Genomic DNA, 21949 nt, shown 5'->3' on the forward strand with positions numbered 1-21949 from the left:
AGGAACCAGGACATAATCAGCACATTAAAAATCAGAAAGGAGTGCAAAGTGACAGACTTGGAGACAGTGGTAGAGAACAGAGACAGAAGAAATGTGCAACGATTTACATGTAATTTATGCTTTTACATGTATTTAGTTCATTTAAAACTCAAAGTAAAGTCATTGCACTAAAAATATAACTGAAGTTTAGTGTGATAGTTTTGAACAATTCTGTGTTTTACATAAAAGTGTATGCACAAATACTAAATAATATTAAAACTTGGCTTAGTTGTACAACATAGATTGTTTATAGCCGTTTGAGCAATGACATATATAAACTAGAATATAAGTAATTGCGTTTGAGAGCCGAAAGAACCGGTTCTTGACGGTGAAGTGAGCCAAATCACTTGGATCCCGAAATTATTTGGTTCGTTTCTGACGCATGCACACGAAACCTCCTACGTCATCAGTGTGCGCCGGCTATACCACCCGCGCCATTCCAACCAGCGTGTGTTTCCAACTCTCATTACATTTTACCATTGGCAGGGCTTCCACAGCAGCCACTGTTACAAACACAGATTCAGTTTCTATCGGTGCTCTTTAGGGTGAGTCCATTTTCGGTTGTCGTTTTAGTGGCACTTGTATAATTTTCTAAACTGTTACGATTCCGGGACATCGACGTTGTCGGCCTTTTTGTGGTTTCAGGTTAAAGAAGTTTAGCTCGGGTAGCTAATTCAGGTTAGGTGTGATGCTTGATGATAAATATTAAACTCGACCCTTCTGTTTTATCAGGCTGAGTTTAAGTTGTTGACGTGAGAAGCAAGTTGGACATCTACTAAACATTACAAGCAATCCAAGTCAGTATAATAGTTGATTAATAATGCCTCAGTATTGAGTTTGTTTTGGCTCCCCGTGTTTTATTGATATGTGTACGTAGTACATATAAAATATTATTCATGTAAACACCACTATCGCCTAGGAAAAAACCGTGGACAAACATGGCTGCAAGATGTGACAGAGTCGAGCAGCAGAAGACTAATAATAATAACAATGGGATCATGGCGTCTTGCGCAAAACATCATACTTTTGGATTCCTAGAATTGGAATTACATCGTTCATAGGCGTAGTAATTACGTTTGGAGCAAAAAAGGGAAAAAAATACATTTTAATTACAGATTAAGATAGCAGCATTTGAGGAAAAAAAAAATCTGGGTTTTTCTTAAACAGTTAAATGTTTTTACTTGTATCAAAGCTGATATACCAAAAGGCAATTTCTACGATTTGTATTAAAGATGATTGGTCTCCATGTGAAAGAAATAAACATTGTTTATGTTTGTAGCCATGAATCTTTAAATAAACATGCATAATATGGTGCCAACTGTACTAGCTCTAGTTTTTAAGTTATCCTATTAAACTCTCTGAAACCCTGCCCATTTTCACTGATTGACATTTATTATTCACTTTTCATTAAACATCCTTTTTACGACGTCCACCTAATTCAGTTTTAGTGCAACGATCTGGACATATGCCACCACTACCACCGGATGTTATCTTTTTTTTCTAAATAATGTTGCATTGCTGTGTCAGGCTGCCCTCTCCTCTCTTGTTCTTGCATTCCCTTGGCTCTGAGATTTCTGGCTTTGTGCATCACTGGGCTTTTAGCCAACAGCTTGAATTGATACAGCTTGGATTCGGGACCTTTGTACTCCACTGCACAAATGTTAGATTTTTAGGAGATTTAGGAACACACAAAGCCCCAGTGGCAGGTGTTTTGTGATTTTCATTTTCTTTTTATGTCTCTATCCAGTGGCACACACTGTAAGGATGTTTTGCTGCAGCCTGAAATTGACAACACCATCTTGCACAATAGATGCAGTAGATAGTAGAAAATGACTAAAGAGGCAGCTAGTTCACATATCTCATATGTCTTTTGAGGTTTATTCCTCTGAGTAATAACTAACTGAGATTAGTTACATCATCCTAACCTGTTTAAACAACATATTTCCCATAATTATTGTAGTTTATTTATTGCCATTGTGCTCTTTGTTATTGTTTTGCATAAGAATTTTTTAATTATTTAATCCTTTTCTGCACAAACTACTGACATTGGACATTCATTCTTCATTATAAAGGAACAGGGAAAGAATTCGTTAAAGAAAAAAGGTACAAAGAAAATGTTAACTATTACAGCCAAAAATGACAGTGTGCCTCAAATCCTGGCAACATTTTTTTATTTTTTGCAAAGTGTTCAGTTTGTATTTGCCTGCTGTGTTTGTCAAAAAGCTGCATAACCTGAACTCTTTAAGTAAATTTTCCTCTGACACTTTTCTGTAAAGGAAAACACTAAAATAAACAGTTCATTAAATTTTATTGAATAAATATTGTCAACATGTAGACAAATTAGGCCCATTTTTCTAATTTTAGTTTGTTGTAATATCACTTTTATAAAGTGGCCTCATAAAGAGAAATAAAATACTTACATATCCTGGTCTGAATCAGCTAAGTGTATGGTTTCCATTTTAACATCATTTACAGTCTGCTTTTTGTTTCACTGTAATATCAAAGAATATTATACTACAATTTAACATCTGTCATTTAGAAAGTATTTTATATTTATGTTGGAACCAATTCAGTTATTTCTCTAAACATTTGGGTTGAAGGTCTTTTTTTTTTTTTTTTTTATTTAAAGTCTTTAGCTTTTTATTATCCTTGAATGAAATGTTAAAACTGAGGCTCAGGTGGGTTATTTAACTGCATTACAAAATGAAAGTGACATAAAATAAACAGGAAAAAAGCAACAGTTTTACTTGCAGTTATTAGTCTTACGGCATTCAACAAAAAATGATTGACTCTAACAACCAAGCGTGCACTGGATTTGTTCCTGGAGCCATTCTGAAGCAGTTTTGGTGATGCTGATTGTGCTCCCCCTGGAGGCTGCTGCTATTGTTGAGGTCAATTGTCAATCAGGTCTGCATCAGTGTTTACAAGGCTGATACCCATCCATCCATTTTCTTTTACCCGCTTCTCCTTTCTGGGTCGCAGAGAGCTGGTGCATTCATTCCATTCATTTGTCACTGGTTTTATGCTTGACTGGACTGTGTATGTGTTTTAATATTTTTGACTGATCAGTGTGTAAATGAAGTATCTGTTGGATTTGTGCTCATGGCAGAGTGCTAACAAGTATGGGTTTGATGAGGTGTTACAAATCTGCAATGAACAACATAACCAGGGTAGCTAATCCTATCAAAAATATTGAAGTGTATGTGGATTAATATAGTTTCTGTTGTATTACAGCTTGAATCTGATGTTGCTGCACATGGAAAATGATCTGTGTGTGAAGGCATAAATACCTGTTGTTAATGCTGTAATGATCAGGAGTCAAGTACTTCTGGTCTTACTGTGATCATGCATTTAGAATAGATCAGCCTCTTAAGGAGTTATCAGAATAAATTATTCATGCTCTTCAGTAATTTCTCAACAGCCAGCAGCTGTAGCCACATTATTGTCATGGTATTCTTGTGTTGAGAATGAGATGGCACTAATGCATATATAATTCCCGAGGGGCTCTATTTCCTGTGGTGTTTGAGCGTTTGTGTCTGAGCTGTAGATGGCAGCCTTGTTTCATATATTTACCCACCTCTACTGAAACCAAAGACCACTGTCTCCATTCTACCCAGTCAGTCACTTTTCTGGGAAAATTTACTACAGTGATCTTGCAGGTTTGTGAAAAAAGCCATTTCCCTCCCCAGAGAATGTATGACTATAAGATGCGGATATTAACATATAGTCTTGCAAGAAACTTTGTATTTGGCTCTGTGTTTTGGAGGGGAAGGAACATTTATTATTAAAATCAGTCAGTGTTATCTTTCAAACAAGGTCTCTTAATCTCATTGTAGGCTTAGTTAGACATCAGTTTATCTTTCCATCTGTCAAACAGCTCCTTTCACCCGAGGCACAGAGGCGAATTAGTCAAGCATATTTTTTGAGACTGAAAAACACCTTTGGATGTGCGAAACTGGGGTGCTCAAATAATATCTGGGACATACATGGCAGAGACGACGCCAACTGTTTTCTATTAAGTATGCCTTTCTTTATTTAGAAGATCCGTTTCTTTCTCACCGTCTCCAGCAGTGGTTTTCAGCACTGCTTGATCTTTGATAAAATGGGGTAGAAATAATACAGTCAGATAAAGTAAAAGCGAATGGTTTTTGTTTTGACATTTTTCGTAGATGTATATCAACTCCCTCGGCTTGCTCTTGATATTTGATAATTATATTTTTTCTACACAAATAATAAAAAAAGAAAGTTCTGCATTTGCCTAACTCTTGTTCTCTCTTACGCTTCTTGGATTTCTCTGTAGATATATCCAGCTATGGATATGGACAGTGCCAGTTCTGTGGTGCTGCAGGCCTTAACCCAGGCTACTAGTCAGGACACAGCTGTCCTGAAGCCTGCAGAGGAGCAGCTCCGGCAGTGGGAGACCCAGCCAGGCTTCTATTCAGTCCTTCTGGTGAGTCAGGATGTCACAGTGAAATAAAAATCATCTTAACTCTATAGACATTCGTCTAAATATGGAGCATGAAGCAGAAAGCAGGGCACAGTTTCTCTCCAAAGAGGAGCTTTTATTTGAAGGGGAATATTTTGTAATCAGTTTACAAGAACAAATTTAGAGCTAATATGTTCTGCTTTCGAGTGACAACACAATAACTTGTGATGACAGCAAGAAACTATAATATTATTAAAGACGGAGTGCGGTGGTTTGCTGGCAGCTGGAGATTGATTTGTGTTTAAAGAATTCTTCAAACCTCTATTGAATGGTTTCATTAAGATTTATTTGCAGAAAGTTTATACACAGATGGCTTTTGTCAATATGCAAGGGTTGTTGAAAAGTCATCTCTCAGTGCAATCCACCAGAGATTCCTCCGATATTTTAGGAAATAAAGAATATATTGGTTTACTCTTCTCGTCAGGCTCTGATAATATGATGAATTTCACTTTCATCTCCGTGCAGTTTGTGAAGAAATTGGCCCAGTGTGTGCTCTGTCTATCTAAGCACAAAGAACTGTTCATAGGTAAAAAACACTAAAAATGTTTTCTTTATTTTGTCAGTAGTGGTATGTTGTGTAGAATGAAAGCACCGGTGATGCGCACCGTTTCATTTAAGTCAAAGTTTATAGAAAATGACGCGTTTTCAAGCGGAGAGTTTTGATGCGCTGTAAACAAACAGCACAGTTTATGCAGCGTAGGTTTTGTATAATTTTCTGCCTCCTGTGTGCTCAACCAAGTTGACACACTGGGGTATTTCTAGTTGAAGAACACCTCATATGAATGATCTCTGTCTGTCCCGTACACATGTACAGGCAGCTAAGTCTGATCCTAATAACCTGAAATGTTTTTCGATAATGACTTCTGAATATCTTCAGCTTCGGATGTGCAGTTGTATTTGGAGTCACAAAAGCTTTTATTTATAATAAAATTTGGTTTATGCACATTTTTGCTCACAGTGGGTCTTATTTATCGTAAAGAGCCATGTCTGCATCAGCTGATCAGAAGACAGGCAGCTCTAAAGCTAAAGTGAAATTCTTCCCTCAGGGACGGATCCAATAAAAGCCAAGTGGCAGACAGCTGATTTTTTTCTAATAGTTATGCCGTGCTGCTTCGCTAATGGCCCGCGCTGTTCCCATGATGCAACAAATGGATGTTTTATATTCTTACAAAGCAAAAAATTCCAACGAAATGGCTCCTCTCCTATCCTGAAAGTCCGAGACTCGAGATTCCAATCTCCGATATTACTTGCGCTGCTCTGTATTGTGCTCCAGCCTTTGCTGTGCGAAGGCAAATAGCTCTGGATACACAGCGTACTCAGCTTTATTTTCTGGGTTCATGGGTACGTTTTACAGCTCAGACATGTAAGTAGATACAGGAAGTAAAACTACTCGAGTGTACGCAGCCCAGACAGCCTTGGTTACAAAGTCACAATGCTCTGGTTTTTGATGAGCCTTGCCTGATTGTATCACCTCACAACTTTAGTTGGGTTTAGAGTCATTACTCTTTTTCTTTGGTGTAGCCTTAGCTGTTACACATCATTAAATTGGGTCAATCCTTAAATTGTCTTTTTATTGCTTGTTTGAATTTGTAAAGAATATGTACTTTCCTTTTTTTTTTTCTTCCCTTCAGAATATCTTCAATAACCACATGCTGGATGTGAACGTCAGGTGGCTGGCTGTGCTGTACTTTAAAAACGGCATTGACAGATACTGGAGGAGAGTGGCCCCTCAGTAAGTACCTGCATATCTGTCTGTTCCCCCTTCAGCTTCACACTCTCACTCCCACATCTAAAGCCTTTTTGTCTCTGTAGTGTGTCTCGTCTTTACGCCGTCTTATCCACTGATGTACTCTTCTTTGTTCATCTCTCCAAATCTCTTCGTCTGTTTTTTTTTGAGGCTCAAGTGTTCTTAGTTCGTTCTTATTCCCTTCATTTTCCTTTTATCTTTGTTCTCACTGGTTATAACTTCTGTCTACTCAACTTTTCACAGCTGTCATCTCTTTTTTTTCCAATTCAGTTTGATTGTTTATGTCATAACACTTTGATTTTATACTTAAATTGTGCTTTTGTGCTTATTTTGGCTATGTGAGGCCAACAGTCTGTCTTTAAGTATGTGATTAGCTTTCTTCGTCGGATTGAAATTGAAGATTTGCTCCTAAATTGGATGGTGGTAGATGGCCACGGGTGATCAGTTTTTCCTGAGCACTCCCTGACCACTCCAAGTTATTGCTGTCCTCTTCTCTTTTGAAAGTTTTCTCCATTTACCAAAGTTTACTGACTTTTCTCAGGAGTTCAGAAACTGAACCAATATTTTTGATGTGATTCAGTTGTGCCGTAGCTGCTTATTCAGAATTTAGATCCTATATGATGACACAGCACAATTCTTGTTGCTAGTTTGATTCTTTCTCACAATATGATCTCAATTCCCAAGTTGTGGGATGATGTATAAACACTATAACCTTTGCAGTAGTAGCTAAGATAATGCAGAACAATATTGCAACTAAACTAATAGCAGAATATTTTTTTGGGCGGGAAGTTGTTGCATTTTTTAATTTTGATGTGAGCAACACTTTCTGAAAACTGTCGACAGGGTCATTTTTCACCATAATCTGTTACCTCCCAACAGCTCTATTGTTGTGTAAGTGTTTGGGAATTAAAAAAACAGGTCGTTTTGAAAGGAAAAACCTTTCCCCCTTTTGTGTGTGTGAAAATTTCTGTTTCATAATGAGCCATAAGACAGGCCTGGACTGCAAACATCCCTGTTTAAAAAGTCATACAGACCTGTTTTTTTTTTTTTTTTTAATACAATGCCATGTTTTTGTAATAAATGTATAATGGGGTTTGGTATTTTCCACCTGAAGTATTCTCTGATAAAAAAGGTCTGAATAGCAGCATATATCTTTCCAGAGCCTGTGTACACCCTGCAGCATTAACGGTGGCTTCTCAGATGTGCACGTTACCTTTTCCTTGTGCTCTAATGCACCCACATGCCATCACTGACTCGGGCTTTGAAGTGTGCGCTGATAAAAGTACAGATAGGCTCTTGCTTCTCCAACACAGAGATGTCGATGATTTCCTAAGAAAGTTTCAAATTTCCGTTCACTAGACCACTGGACGATTTTAGGTTTTTCCCTCGGTCTGTTAAATGAACATGAATTTAGAGAGGCTGGTGGGGTTTTAAAGTTTTTAAGCGTATGATAGTTTCAACATGAATCTTTAGAAGTTTTTTTTTTGTGATCGTGTAGTCATGCAATGTTGTCCAAAATCATTTTTGTTATTCTTGCAACTCTGTGGTGAGCGGGAGATTTGCTACTTTTCTATCATTTTAAATCAAATACAGTTTCAAAGTATTTCAGTGCTTCTTTTTCCTTCTCTACTCCACACACACACACACACACACACACACATTGATACAGCATCACTGCAGAAAAGCAGGTACACATCCCGCCTGTATTATTTCATCATTCACTTTATTTATGGATCGTTTAATAAAAAAAGAAAAGGAAAAAGAAAAGCTGCATCAAACTCACAGAAAAAGGTGTTTTTAGCTCAGCAGATGCCAGATGGACATCTTCCATTTAACTTCAGAAATCACATTATTATTCATTCAATCCTAACTTTATTACCAATGAATGTTTTGTTAATGAACAGACAATTTAGTTTTTAAAAACTACCAAAATAAAGTTGTTTCTTTTAATGCAAGGGAGTGATATTGGTGGGGGGTTCATTTATTTGGTGTTTGTAGGGGGAAAAAAAGAGTGACAAAGGGTTTTATTTTCCACATTATATGTATTTCAAAATACACACATTTTAGATATACTTTATATAAGAGCAACAGTATTAATTTAACTCAGTTTCATCTTGTTTTGCTTAGTTTCATTTTACAAATGCATTTAAATTGTTTCATGACAGATAAACCTAATAAGGTGGTGCAAATGTAAACAGTAAGACAAATTCACAAGAGAAATAAAACACAACCCTAAAAGGGCTAAAATACATAAAGCTTTAAAATATTTATAAGAATCATAATGCTTTTAACTTCTCTGGCATCTTCAGGCCGACTTTTCCCAGAGCTCAGCACATAAAAACTGCAAGCAACAAAAAGAGGAAGTTTTCTTTCAAGCAATTTAAGAGATTTAGAGAAGTACAGTCAACTTTTGACTAGTTTCTTAATGTCGCAGTCAGGTAATGAGCTGTTTATTGTACGCAGGCAATTAAATAAACAGCTAATGTAAGCAGGCACTTGTTATGACACCAGGATAAAAATTTATGAACGATAAGACCAGAGCAACATTTAATGGTCTTTTTTTTTTTATTTTACTTGAAGATTTATCTTCCCGGTTGTTTTATTTACTCAATATGAAGCGTGATAAATTATTTGGGCAATTCAGTGTTTGTGCCCAACCTTTACCTCAGATGGAAAAGTCATTGCAGATCAAACAGTAGCTTTGATTCATAATGGTTATCTTAAGATGAAGCTTTTATATTTTTATGGGAAGGTTTTCACACCAGGCCTTTCTGCACCGTTTGAGAAAGGGAAATATTTGCGTTCAGTTTGATGACCTTCAGGAACAGCTCTGACCCATGGAAAACAGCATTTTTTTTAATCTTTTTAGGTGGATGCTGCTCCATCCTTCCTGTAGAGACCCACTGACTAGCAGAATCAACACCAAGTCACGTCGAATCTTTGCTGGCAGCAGTTGATGTTCAACAACTAATATAGACACTTTTCCCGAGCTATTTTTATTTACTTAGTTTCTCAGTCATCTGTATTTCAAAATGAGAATATAATGAATCTATTTAAGGATATATAAAGTTAAATGTTTACCAATCTTGATATCAATATTATTTATTTTCCAAATTAAAACACTATTTGTCTTTTTTCATGCCATGTATGAAGCTATACTTACCTATAATAGCCAAGTGCAAATGAGACACATTTGCATAATTCCTTTAAATGCAACACATTTACGTGATTAAATCAGTCCCATTATAAGTTGGCAAATTGAGGTCTTCACCATGTTGTCAGTGAGATAAAGTGGTTTGCATGTATAGAAAAGGAAATGAGATCACAAGGGGTCTCTTAGGATATATGCTGCATTCAGCAGTGCCAGTGTATCTGGCAGCCTGTTGTCACAATGCAGAATGCTGGCCAGGACCAAATTGACCTTCAGCCAGATTAACCTGGGTTAAAATTTCAGCCTTCTTTAATTGCCTGTTCCTATGTGCATTATATTTTGTGTTTATGGGGTATGGGTTACAATTTTTAACAAATTAGGTGCAGCTGAATACACGAAACTCTGCAAAAAGGCATTTGGAAAATGTCTCACACAATATTTTAAAAACCTCTCCTGGTCTCCTTACCTCCTCTGAATATCCTTTTGATTGCTTTGTTCACAGTGCATTATCAGAAGAGGAGAAGACGTCACTGCGTGCTGGTCTTATCACAAACTTCAATGAGCCTGTCAATCAGGTCAGTGGGGGAAAATGGGACACACTGGGATGACAGAAATTTAAAGAGATTTATTTCATTATTTTTTAATGAAGACAACCTTTTCTGAAGTTGCGTAATGTAGACAGAAACTGACTGAAAGCTTCTCAAGCCTCTGTGACTAGTTGGTCTGTAATGACGGAATATTGTTTTTCTGAATAAGGTTCAAAAGAATGATTTAAGACTCTTAATAGTTCGTGTTTAGACTTTGTTAGACATTTCTGTGATAAGTCACAGATTGTTTTTACTCTCTCTGAAATACTGCAACAAACAAGCAATTCTGGAATAGGGCATAGGGCATGGTGTGTAATACATCTGTCTGAGGGCGCATGGAAGGTGGCCCTAACTGGTGGCCATTCATCCTGCCTTCCACAGGTTGTATTTCCCTTTGGGGACAGCTCTGTAATGTCGGGACTGATGGGGCCTGTATGGCAAGCAATGAATACGATTTAAACGCCATATGTCTGACCAGTCACATTCTTTCCTCTTAAAATTGAAACTCCCAAGAAGGCATTGTGTGTTTGGTTGACTGTGCGATTGTTCCAGCTTATTGTCAGCAAAGTTACATTCAGAAGTTTTGTAATTAAATTTTAGAACCAGACACGACTTTCTTGGAAAGCATAAAGACTTCTCAATGGTTGAACACTAACGTAATGCAGTCAGTTAAATAGACTCTTAGAGGTGTTTAGCTGCCATGTTGGTGTAAATAAGGGTGCATTTTGTAAACAACGCAAGAATTTGGATTTTCACAAGAAGTAAAATCATAATGAAGTCAAATCAATTAGATTATATATTTTTGCGAATTAAAGTGCAACAATAGACAATAAAAAATTCCAAAATTGGAATGCCATAAATAAACACTTAGAGCAACCCATTAAAATCTGTCACTTTAGCTTTCTGGTGCAGCTGTCCAAATTGCTCAAAGGACATCCAAAATAGAATTAAAACAGATTAGATTTTAGATAAAGATCAATTCCCTCCAAGTTAAGTTCTCCCTTTGGCACAACCGTCTTCTTTTTTGTTAATAGTTAGCCTCGGGTTAGGTTTTTTCCTCCATGTTGTTATTATTATTATTTTTTTCTCCCAACAGATAGCGACCCAGATCGCAGTACTGATAGCCAAGGTGGCCCGTCTGGACTGCCCGAGGCAGTGGCCGGAGCTCATTCCAATTCTGATCGAGTCTGTGAAGGGTCAGGATGGGCTGCAGCAGCACAGAGCACTGCTCACCTTCTATCATGTCACCAAAACTCTCGCGTCCAAGCGTCTGGCGCAGGATCGACGTCTTTTCCAAGATGTAAGTCCACAACAGTAGTCACTCCTAATGTGTTTTAAAATCTCATTTTGCATTCTCATTTTTTTCTTTTGGTGATTTATTATTGCTGCTGGCTTAATTTAGGTCTTAAGCACTTGATAATTAAGTACAGATGAATTAGATGTTATTTTCTTGAACACATTTTGTGTTCATTGTTGCTTTTTTTACTCTTCAACTTTGTCATCTACCTTTTTATTCAATAAAATAATAAGATAAATGCAAAAAGACGAGCAGCAACATGATCTATTTTTCAGGTTCACGTTTTGTCTGAAGAAGATGCTATGTGTAAAATTGCAGAAAATTTGAAGCAGCGGCATATTTTTTTGATATTCTTGTTTGTTTGCATATATGTTTGAAGCATACATTTCTTGTCAAGCAGCAATATTTTTCCTCTAGCGGAGTAATATTTCATATTGTTTACTACTCACGATGAAAAACAAACAAGACTGAGATAAAAAGTATAGCCGTGAAGAGAAGAGTTTTAGTAGAAATCAACAAATGAAGCAAACTGATGTTAAGAAGATGCCACCAACATATGGAAATAGGAGACAGACCATTGGACAGGAGAAGCTGTGACTGAGACAACAAAAAACCTTGGATGTCAGGCAGAGACGTTCTGCCAAAATCCATCCCAAAATGTGTGCCTTCGGGGACGACTTGAAACAAAGTGGGTCCAAGTACCATTAGGCTGTGCACTTTTCCTGCGACGTACTGATTACTTTGACATTGAATAACCTATGCAGTCAGAGCAGGCTCAGTGTGCCACACTTTAAATTTCATTTCCAACATGCTGTCAGCTTGAGTTTGTGGAATTTTAATGATAATTTTTAATACATGACATCTTCAGTTGTTAAATCAAACCACTATACAGCGTAATGTTATTCTATCCATTTATATTTTAATTGCTTATTTGATTATTCAGCTGTGCTTGCCAATACTGTCTTTGTTTATCAGTTCAAAGTAAATCTTATTAGAATTTTGCTACCTAAAAAAAACAAACAACAAAAAACATTTTCAGTACTGCAGAGAAAACAAACAGAAAAAACACTTTTTTTTTTTTAGTTGATGTTCAAAAATATCCAGAAATGTCCTTTTGGGAACAGCTAAGGCCTTCAAATGATGCATTCTGTCAAAAAGAAAAGGTTTTTGAGCCATTAAACCCAGTTATAGTGAATAAAAAAAAAAAGGTTTAAGATAAATGCAACCTAATCAGGTTTAAATACCAGGTGTATTTAAGTTTTAAAATAGCACAAGGTAATTTTATTTTTCTCTGAGTTTGCTAAGACTTTGGATTTATTATGTCCCGGATGACTAAGAATCTTCACCAGCATAACACTCAGGATAAATTCAACTTGCTAAGATAAGTAAATAAATCAATAGTTATCATTCTAACTATTGGAGTTATCACCAGTCACTATTTATGTTTCAGTGTGAGTCTTTCATAACGACGTTCTGATTGACTCTTTTAAACCAAAAGTTGCCGATTCTTTTCATTCTGTAAGGTCAGTGAACTCTCAGCATACGCTGAGTTCACACATTTAATTAAACCAGCACAATGTTGTCCCCGACGTAAAGGCTAATCCTGCCAGCACGCCGGTCTCAAAATGAAATCATTCAAATCTGTAGGTGTTAATAAATATATCCTCTTACAGTCGGTGAACGTGCGCTCTTCTCTTTTGTCCTTTATCCCAAGACAAAATGGCTGGAAGGTGCATGAGATGATGACCTACTTGCTGATGCTTAAGCTGCTATCTGCACTTCTTCACCAGATGCAGAACTAATGAGATGGTGGGAGGAATGGGGAAAGAGAGGAGGATGTTGAGGCAGGGCGTGGGTGTTTAAGATATGTGACTGATGTATACCATTGACGGGAGAAGGAAAAAGACATCAGAAGTTATGGAGGAATGCATAATATAAAGAATGGAGGAAGAAATTAGGCCACTTTTTGACTGTGATTACTTATGCTGAAAAAGAGGATATTTGCTTTCCTTTAGGACAGGCTTTTCTATCTCTTTGTTACATTTTTTTTATATCAGTCAGTTTTGTTTTCCACTGACAATACATTCCTGGTTGGGTCTTAGTTTTTCAACAAAATTTCCATTTACTTTTATGTTGTGGCCTCACTCTCTTAGCTGATCAATCCAGGAAGTCATCCTTCTGATGTTCTGGCATATGTTGTTTTTTTTTTTAACTTGAGAGAAGTTTCACATTTGAAATAAAGGACATGTCTCTCCCACAGAGACTAAAGGGCTGTTGATGGTGTTGGAGTGAATATTATTTCAAGCATTAAGTTAGTAACAGATCATGTGTCCTATGCCTTGTAATGTGGTACCACCACAGTTTGTAGTCATGACCACCTTCTCCCCCTTTGCTAATATGTGACCACTTTTTCCGTCCAGCTTTCTGTTGTGATATCTTTGTCAGGGATGGGAGTAGATGCCATGTTCGATTTGAGGATAGAGTTAAATGTCATCCATGTATAGGCGGCAGTCATTTTTTTGGAAAATCTACATCTAAATCTTTTCTTTGTGAACATGAATACAAATGACAGATTATAATCGAGCAAGAGGGTAGACCATAAATGGTACATTAGTCCTGCTAAATGAAAGGTGCCTGGTGGCATAAAGTTGTCGGTTTTGCTGCTTTCTGTTGAAAAGTCACCAGTAAAATCCATTAAGTCCTTTTGGGTTAAATTTTCTCAAGAGGGTTTCACTTTCGCTGTTTATAGTCTGTTCGCCGATTTGCAGCACATTCCGTTGGCTGCATGGCATCTGAGAAAGACATTATTGAGCTGCGCATGCAAACTTTGTGAGCGATCGTATTTGTAAATCCTACAGCCATCACACCACAGCCGTCGTCTCACATTTGTTTGCCAATTTGGCCAGCTGATGTCACATTTGGAAAATCAGCAGCACAGACTAGAAGCTTGAAAGTTGCTTGGATGTAACTTTTGGTTAACTTGTGGTAAATGGAGTGTTTCTCTCACTATTGGAGGCTCATTACAATGTCTGATAACAGTGGAAAAAAAATATGTAAACGAGAAGCACTTTATTGGGAATTCAGCAGTTTTAAAATGCAGAATGGGAGCAGGGACGGGACAGAAGCAACCAGACGTGAAAGGCTGACAACTGTCACTAGGAAAAAAAGCAAATGGGATGCAATGGCAAAATGAATATGCTAATTACCCCGCAGCATCTTTCCAGCAAGCTTTAGCCACTTTCCATGTAAACTTGGCAACACCTGGGCCACATGGAACAAAAAACCCAGCAAATTTCCAAACGTGGAAGAAAACTCTGGACATCTCACGTCAAGATTCACATGTGACTTTCACAACAGGACTTTTATAGCTAATTGCCTCCAAAATACAAAGAATGACTTTTCATTAAATTTGTCTTACATTGGTGTGGTGTGTTGGGCGGTGTGAGAAGCCTTCCTGCTGAGTGGTTATCTTAGCTGCCAAAAATCAACATCTTCTGACCACTGAGTCATACTGTATCTCTACCACTCATTTTTTTCCCCACTAAAGCAATTTTCAAAGCTAGAATGTAGCTTTTTTTATTAGTACTTGTGTTTCTGACCTCTGATCTGGATTTGGAAACAGAGTGGTTTTAAAACGGACATCAGGATGATGAGAGACAAAGAACTTGCTGTTTCGTCTTATTATTAATGTTGAACCTAAGTTTGTATTGATTTGTCTTGAATTATACAGGCTAAATGCTACACCAGCTCGAACGTACTGCACAAAATTTTATGTCATCGGTCTCCAGAACCCTGCCTCCACCCCTTGAGTTAGCTGGTGCTACTGTAGCAGTGTTGTTTTGGTGCTGGCTTTGGTTCTTTCACAGTCAAATTGGAGAAAACAAAAACTAATTCTAACCAAACATTTCTTTTCAAATAAGTACTTGAACAAGTCTGGTGAAAAAAAACATGTGTTGTTTCTCATCAACCAGACATATCTGCCTGGAGAACTGATCTTCAGTGGATGTTTTTTTTTTTTTTTTTTTTGCTTTTTAAAAACCAAACTTTGCTTTCAAATAGCATGGCAGGCTGGTATTTCACACGATGAGTATTCTTTAAAAGACTGATGAACAAAAGGAACTGCAGCTTCCTCTGGTGGTTTTTGTGTGTGGTGAATAGGAAATGAGCTCGAAAAAGACAAGAAATTGTTTGTCTTTTATTGATATTTGCCTCTTTGTTGTTTTTGTCTGTAGTTGTGAAAAGAGGGTTTTCAAATGCACACATTTACCCAGAGGTTGAAATAACTATTGGATTCTTGGATGCACTGTAATTCACTCTTTAATGATTCTGCAACAATTCACCAAACTCAATATTTGGAATACAAACTGTGCCTTAATCAGTGTTTTCCAGCTATTTAAATAACTAACTTCCTTTCTGTTTCAGTGTTAGATTATACACAGGATGAATTAAAGCTGTCAGTTACAGCTGTGACGTGTTTCTGGTAGCCACTGAGAGAAAACAAACATTGGTATTTTGTATCGTTATTTGTGGCCAAAGCTTCTCTTTTCAGTTCTTTTTGTTGGTTCATAATATTTATCAGTGCAGTGTGCCACCTGGGGTCTTGATAGGGATTGTTGTCTACCTCAGGATATTACATTAATCTGTGAAAAGCCTCCTCCTCAGCCAATACTCAAGTCTCCTTTTATTTAGGTGAAAACATGTGTGATTATCTGTCTTACTATCATAGCAAACAACAAATATAAAAGTTTTATTTTTTTTATTTTTTGCCAACAACTACAACATACGAAAAATAAAATAACAAAAACAGAAAAACAAAACCTGAAGGGCATTTTATACTTATGGTGTAGACAAAACTAAGAAATCCTACAAAGAAAATAACTTGAACAAATATAAACACAAGTGATGGTCAAAGGTTTAGTCTATTTTTTCCCCAATGTACTAAGTTTTAAAAATGTTTTGAATAAAATGGAAAAATCTAAATAAATAGACCAAAATAAATAATTTAAAGTGCCTTGAATACACTACTAAATCCCATGTACCATTTGTAGACAGCAATCGAGTCAGTCATGTGTTTGGCTAGCGACTTGTTTACGTTCTTGACTCTGACAGTAAATTGAGACATTCACACGGTTTTGCACATCACTTCACCTATTAAGGCACAAAACTAACATTACATTGTGGAACATTTAGCATTTCTTTGAGAAATGCACATCCCCCGCTGCCTGTAATGTCTGAGTTTTAAACTAAGACTGTCTTTCTGGTTCTGGTCAAACCCTGTAAATTGCATTATGTGTGATCTCATGTAATATTGCAAGATGTCGTAAGATGTGTTAGCCCTCAGTGTAAGTGTTGGGAATAACTCTCAGCTACTATCTTTACAAACCGTATCTCATTATCTGTAAAAGTGACTGAGTTGGAGCCTTTCTTGTGTAGGCTAAAGTCAGTTAGCTTTGGCAGTAATCTGAAATTGGGGTGACTCCAAAACTTAACCAGTTGTAGATGTAAATCTGGTGATTACTTACTGAGAGTTTCATTAAATTCTGTCTTGTGGTTCATGAGAGATTTTGATGGCACTCCAGAGAAAATACACACTTGTACACACACACACACACAGGCAAAAACATTATCACCTTTTGGCCTTTGGTGGCGGGCGATGCATTTCAAACTTGTTTATCAATGTAGCTGCCATGAATCAGATTAGTCTGAGATCTGAGGAACAAAAAGTAGCAAGCTCTACTCTACAGAAATCTGTTTAAAAAAAGAAAAAGGAAATAATTGTTAATCTTGCAATTTTTGTGACGACTATATCAAAGCTTTTGGTTTGCTGTGCTGTCGAAGCAGGGATTTCTTTTACAGCCAGCACTCATCAACTTAACCACCGCTCCTAAGATTTTCCTTCTTACGTCTTGATCTTTCACCGTTTCCCTCAGCACAGTTTCTTGTATAATTTGTTAGATATTTTTTGTTTGAGATACAGTACTTTATCATTTAAATGCTAATGTGGCTGTTTTTTTTCTATCTAGTCGTAAAAACTTATTTATTAATCAGATTTAGTGGTTGAACGACTTTGGATGTGTTTTCGTAAAGCACTGGCAATTTGAAATGGTTGAATGTTACTGCGATGAAAGCGCTATAAATGTCCTCTTTTGTTTATTAGAAAATCATCAAAGCATAACTCAAAACTTTTGTTTGCTTTGGAAAACGTGTTGGATATTTAGCTAGTAGGCAAGCGTGTACCCTACTCAGTATCCTGACAGTGTACCTTTCTCAGCATTGCTGCCTTGATTTGTCTCCAGACAAAAGTACCAATATAGAAAGATGTAATTGACTGCAACTGGAAGTTAATTAACACCTGTGCTTTAGAGCTCCTTCCATGAAAGAGCATCAATATTTGTAATTCTAAATCTGTTACAGCTGCTGTTTGCATACTTGTTAATCCATAACACTCTTTAACATTTGTGTTTAATTGAACTTGTTCTGTCTGTTCACATCTCGAGTGATGCTATCTGTGTTTAACTGACTCTTTACTGTTAATATGAATTTTGGCAGCTGGCGTCAGGTATCTACAGCTTTGCATGCTCTCTGTGGAGTCATCACACTGACTGCTTCCTCCAGCAAGTCTATGCCAGAGATGAGGCTGCAGCACTCAACTCACTGGAAAGGACTCTGCTATCCCTTAAAGGTAGCATCTAAAGCAAACACACAACCCCAGATAGACTCACCTACACACAACACAACTGCATTATCATGCAAAGGAGTTTTCAGTAATCTTTTAATATAGGCGGGAAAAAAAGAGAAAATTACAGCCATATTTGACTGACTACACATTGCATAATGTAATTTTATTCACATTATTTCAGCTGTTTACCAAAAGTAATTATCAAGACAAGTTGTAAACTTAAATTAATATTAATGTATGCTGGTATTTTTTGAAGCACTGTAGGAGGTGACATTAGTTGACTTAATTTACAATAAGTGTTGGCCCTGCATAGTAATTCTTATTTTTTTCCTGTCTCTCAGTGCTTCGCAAATTGACAGTCCATGGATTTCAAGAGCCGCAGCAAAATATGGAAGTAATGGTGAGTTTCCATAGGGGACGGCTGTGGATCAGTGGTTAGAACAGCTGGAGGTTCAGTTCCAGCAGTATGCCACATGTCAAAGTGTCCCTGGGCAAGACCCTTAACCCCTCACTGCCTCCGATGTGTACCACATTGGTATATGAATGAGATCTAAAGCTCTGATTAGAATTATTTATTCAGGTTAGCTTTGTAGAGATGTAGCAGAGTGCTGTATGGATGTGTGTGTGAGTAAATGAGGGCATAGATTGTGTTGTAAAGCACTTTGAGTGGCTTGATTGGCTAGAAAGGGGCTATGTAAGTACAGTCCATCTACCATTTCACTGTGTCTGCCTTATAACCTCTCTCAGTTTTCTAAAGCCGATATTTTCTGTTGGTGTTTTTGGGTTAAAAATAACTCCAGTCACACCGTGCAAAATAAGGATGGCTATGATGATTGAAAGTGCCTTAAGCCTTGTCTTGGTTCAAAGAGTCAACAGTTCTGTTTGAGCTCCTCTCCCACTCCCAAGTGTGAAGAAAGTTCCACTTTATTAAACTGTTTTTTTTTTAGTTTTGTTGAAATTGGGTTTAAAATAATCTTCACCAAGGGCTTTGGTTTCCTCAGAGCTGAGAGTTGATGAAATTATTTTTTACAAAATGTCCCAGCCCTTTCAACTCCAGCTCCAGATTCTGGCTACTTTCTTATTTAATGGATATATTTATTTGATAAAAAGAATGGCTATAGTCATTTTACAGGAATAATTATTTAAATTGGCACTGGTAAGCAAGTGATGTTAAAAGTGAGACATTTAGAAAATACCTCTTACTTTTAGTTTAAGTGAAATTATTGAACCTTTTGACAGTGTTTTAAATTGTAAATGTACAAATCTCCCATAAGTATGGACTTTTAGGAGCATTGCTTTTAAGCTTTCAGACACTATTTTACATCTGGTTTAATAAATCGATCGAGTCAGACTCTTCACATTTATGTTTGACATAATACACAGTATACCAAAATACATTAAAAAGCAAAACTGGTAATAATACTACAGTATAGGTTGGGCAATTGGATGAATACATTTGACCAATGGAAGTTGGAGGTCATTGACGGATGCTTTTTTTTTTTTAAAGTACAATTTTTTCCACTTTGTCTTAGCTAGTTTACTTTTCCCTGTAAAGGATTCTGGCTTTAAAATCAATAAACAATTTGAATCCAAACTTGAAAAAGCTATCATACACTCTGATCATCTCAGGAGCTATCCACCCCATCATCCATTTCCAGCAATGCTTCAAACTTTCTGTCAAGTGTTGGACCAGCTTATATTTGAACAGCTGACAGCATGCTGAGTGACTGTGGGACACAGCTGTCCTCTAAAATGAAATTATGGATTCTGGTATCTTCTTAAAATATAAAATTTAAGTGCAAAAAAAAAGGACAAAATGACATGGCTTCCCCCCTGTGGAGAATATGCGCTTTTTCATGGTTTAATTTACAAGACAATAAAACAATGAAATTGGCTCCAGATTTTAAGCACACAAAATGAAACTGCTCTGTGCTGCAGAGAGTTTTTCCTCATTGATTAGCTTAGATTAAATCAACATGGCGATGTGGACTATAGCTGCTGTTTTAGAATCGACACATTGCCCAGACTGCTGCAAGCCATTAAACTCAGACTACCCAAACAAATAATATGCTCGTTTTATTTGCATTATTGTTATCAGAAAATTTCTCTTGTGCTTTGCGCCTAAGCTGTGCACAGAAGCCCTGCAGATGTAGAGGCATTCGTACATCAAACGTTCCATCAGTGTTTTGTTTTTTCTGTTTATAATGGCATTATTTACTGCCACATTAAGGTTTTGTCCCAAACAGTGAAGCAATGACCAATTAATATTACCTGAACTACAATTTAATTTAATCCTTTCCTTTGTGTACTCTTGTAGCACTACAGATCATGAGGAAAATTAATTGCTCTGAAACATTTTCCTGCAGATTCTGACTTTCAGTAAAATTGTGTGCTGTGACAGTAATGGCATCGTTTTAAAAGATGACCACATGTCAAAGCTGCCTAGAGCTTTTCATATCATCCCAGACCTGGTTGAACAAATCAAGTATATGTCTCGCCAAAAGTTCTAAGTAACTCGGTTTAAAAGTAATTCCAAACTAGTGACTTTGTATTCTTGTTGGCCAAATAGACTACTACCACATCTGTACAGAAAATGGGGATTGTTCAGCCTACTCAGCTTTATTTATTTATTTTTTTGCCTATTGCCCAACCATATTATAAAATGCAAAGACAACCTCAAACCCCTTCTTCTGTAAATTGTTCTGATGAAATGGTATCAAATTGGTAATCTAAAACAGAAATAATAAAATCATTTTATTTTTCACTAATGACTAAATTAACAATCATATTAAAATTACAGTTCTAGCTTTCCCCAAGGAATTTAGAAATAAAACTTAGACAAGGTCCATGATTATTTCTTTCACTTTGGTACACAAAAAGTCATATATTAAAACAAATGATTGTTTTCACAGTAGAAAGAAAACTGTTGTTTTGTCTCTGATATTCTTCGAAACACAAAGCACTCCGTAGTTATTTCCTCTCACACAGGCACAGCTTCTCATGGACATTATTGATTTTAGTGTGCAGTGTGTTCAAACTCAAGTCTTTGAAACGACAAGTGGTGCAGCCATCTGTCTTTGTTTGGCATTGCTTTTTGAACTCTGCTTGTTGTGTCACGGCCCTATGGCGATAGTTTATGACATTCCTGGCTGGCTAGAATTGTTTTACAAGACGTCTTTTCACACATGACATGATCATTTTAGACAATCGAGGTCTATTTTCCAATCATCACAGTAGTAGCATTGCTGGAGATCTGCAGCAGAACAGAAAATACTGACCCTAGGCACAAGAAAGTTTGCCAGTTTTTACACAAGCTGCCACAACATGAAAAATTCACAACTTATCCTGCGTAATGATTTTTTTCTTCGCTGTATTATATTTTATCTAATAAGCGCTACAGGAATGTGGCTAGAATAGACATAGATTTTGTTCATTAGGAATAAAAATCCTTGTGGAAATCACTTACGATTCAATTTGTGGATAACAAGCCCCCTTGTTTCAGCGTCAGAAAGCCAATTTATTCATATACAGTCTAATGTTTACAGAACTACTATTATTGGCCATTGGCCTTTCCCAGCACCTTGTCTCCCTTAATGTGTTTTATATTTATTTTTTATCAACTTTATTATCCTAAGTGTGTCTGCCCTGTTTTAACTTCTGGATCTTTGTTTCTAATTTGACCAATAGAAGTTTCATATCTAAATTTGTTGCACGAAGCGCTTACATTCTGCTTTTTATTCCTAACTTTGCAGAGATTTTTTTTTTTTAAATCACTATCCTTTTTCTTAATTCCCCTTTGGCAATGCCATGGGCCTCATCTCTCTAACTTTTAATTGTCCAAACTTTGTCATAACTTATTCAGTGGCGTTCTTTTATTTGTTGTCATCCACTTTCTATCATCCTCTTATCAGAACCCCACTTGTATCTTAACAAATGTCTGTCGTGAACTGTGTTCTCCATCAT

At 36.7% G+C, this 21949-nt stretch overlaps 1 protein-coding gene across 2 annotated transcripts in view; it reads left to right on the forward strand.

Annotated features, from left to right (window-relative positions):
• The first annotated feature begins 435 nt into the window (after positions 1-435).
• ipo11 (importin 11) overlaps positions 436-21949 on the forward strand; it is a 100171-nt gene continuing 78657 nt past the window's right edge. The window contains exons 1-7 of one of the 2 annotated variants that reach the window (XM_017431267.3): positions 436-584; positions 4340-4489; positions 6157-6257; positions 9926-9998; positions 11107-11310; positions 17857-17989; positions 18328-18386. In XM_017431267.3, coding sequence (XP_017286756.1) covers positions 4352-4489; positions 6157-6257; positions 9926-9998; positions 11107-11310; positions 17857-17989; positions 18328-18386 — 708 coding nt within the window. In that variant the 5' untranslated portion in view covers positions 436-584; positions 4340-4351. Of the gene's footprint in view, positions 585-4339; positions 4490-6156; positions 6258-9925; positions 9999-11106; positions 11311-17856; positions 17990-18327; positions 18387-21949 lie in introns of those variants that run through there. The other variant, XM_025009375.2, reaches the window with a different exon arrangement.

This window comes from Kryptolebias marmoratus, linkage group LG1 (genome assembly GCF_001649575.2).
Source record: "Kryptolebias marmoratus isolate JLee-2015 linkage group LG1, ASM164957v2, whole genome shotgun sequence".
Taxonomy (NCBI): domain Eukaryota; kingdom Metazoa; phylum Chordata; class Actinopteri; order Cyprinodontiformes; family Rivulidae; genus Kryptolebias; species Kryptolebias marmoratus.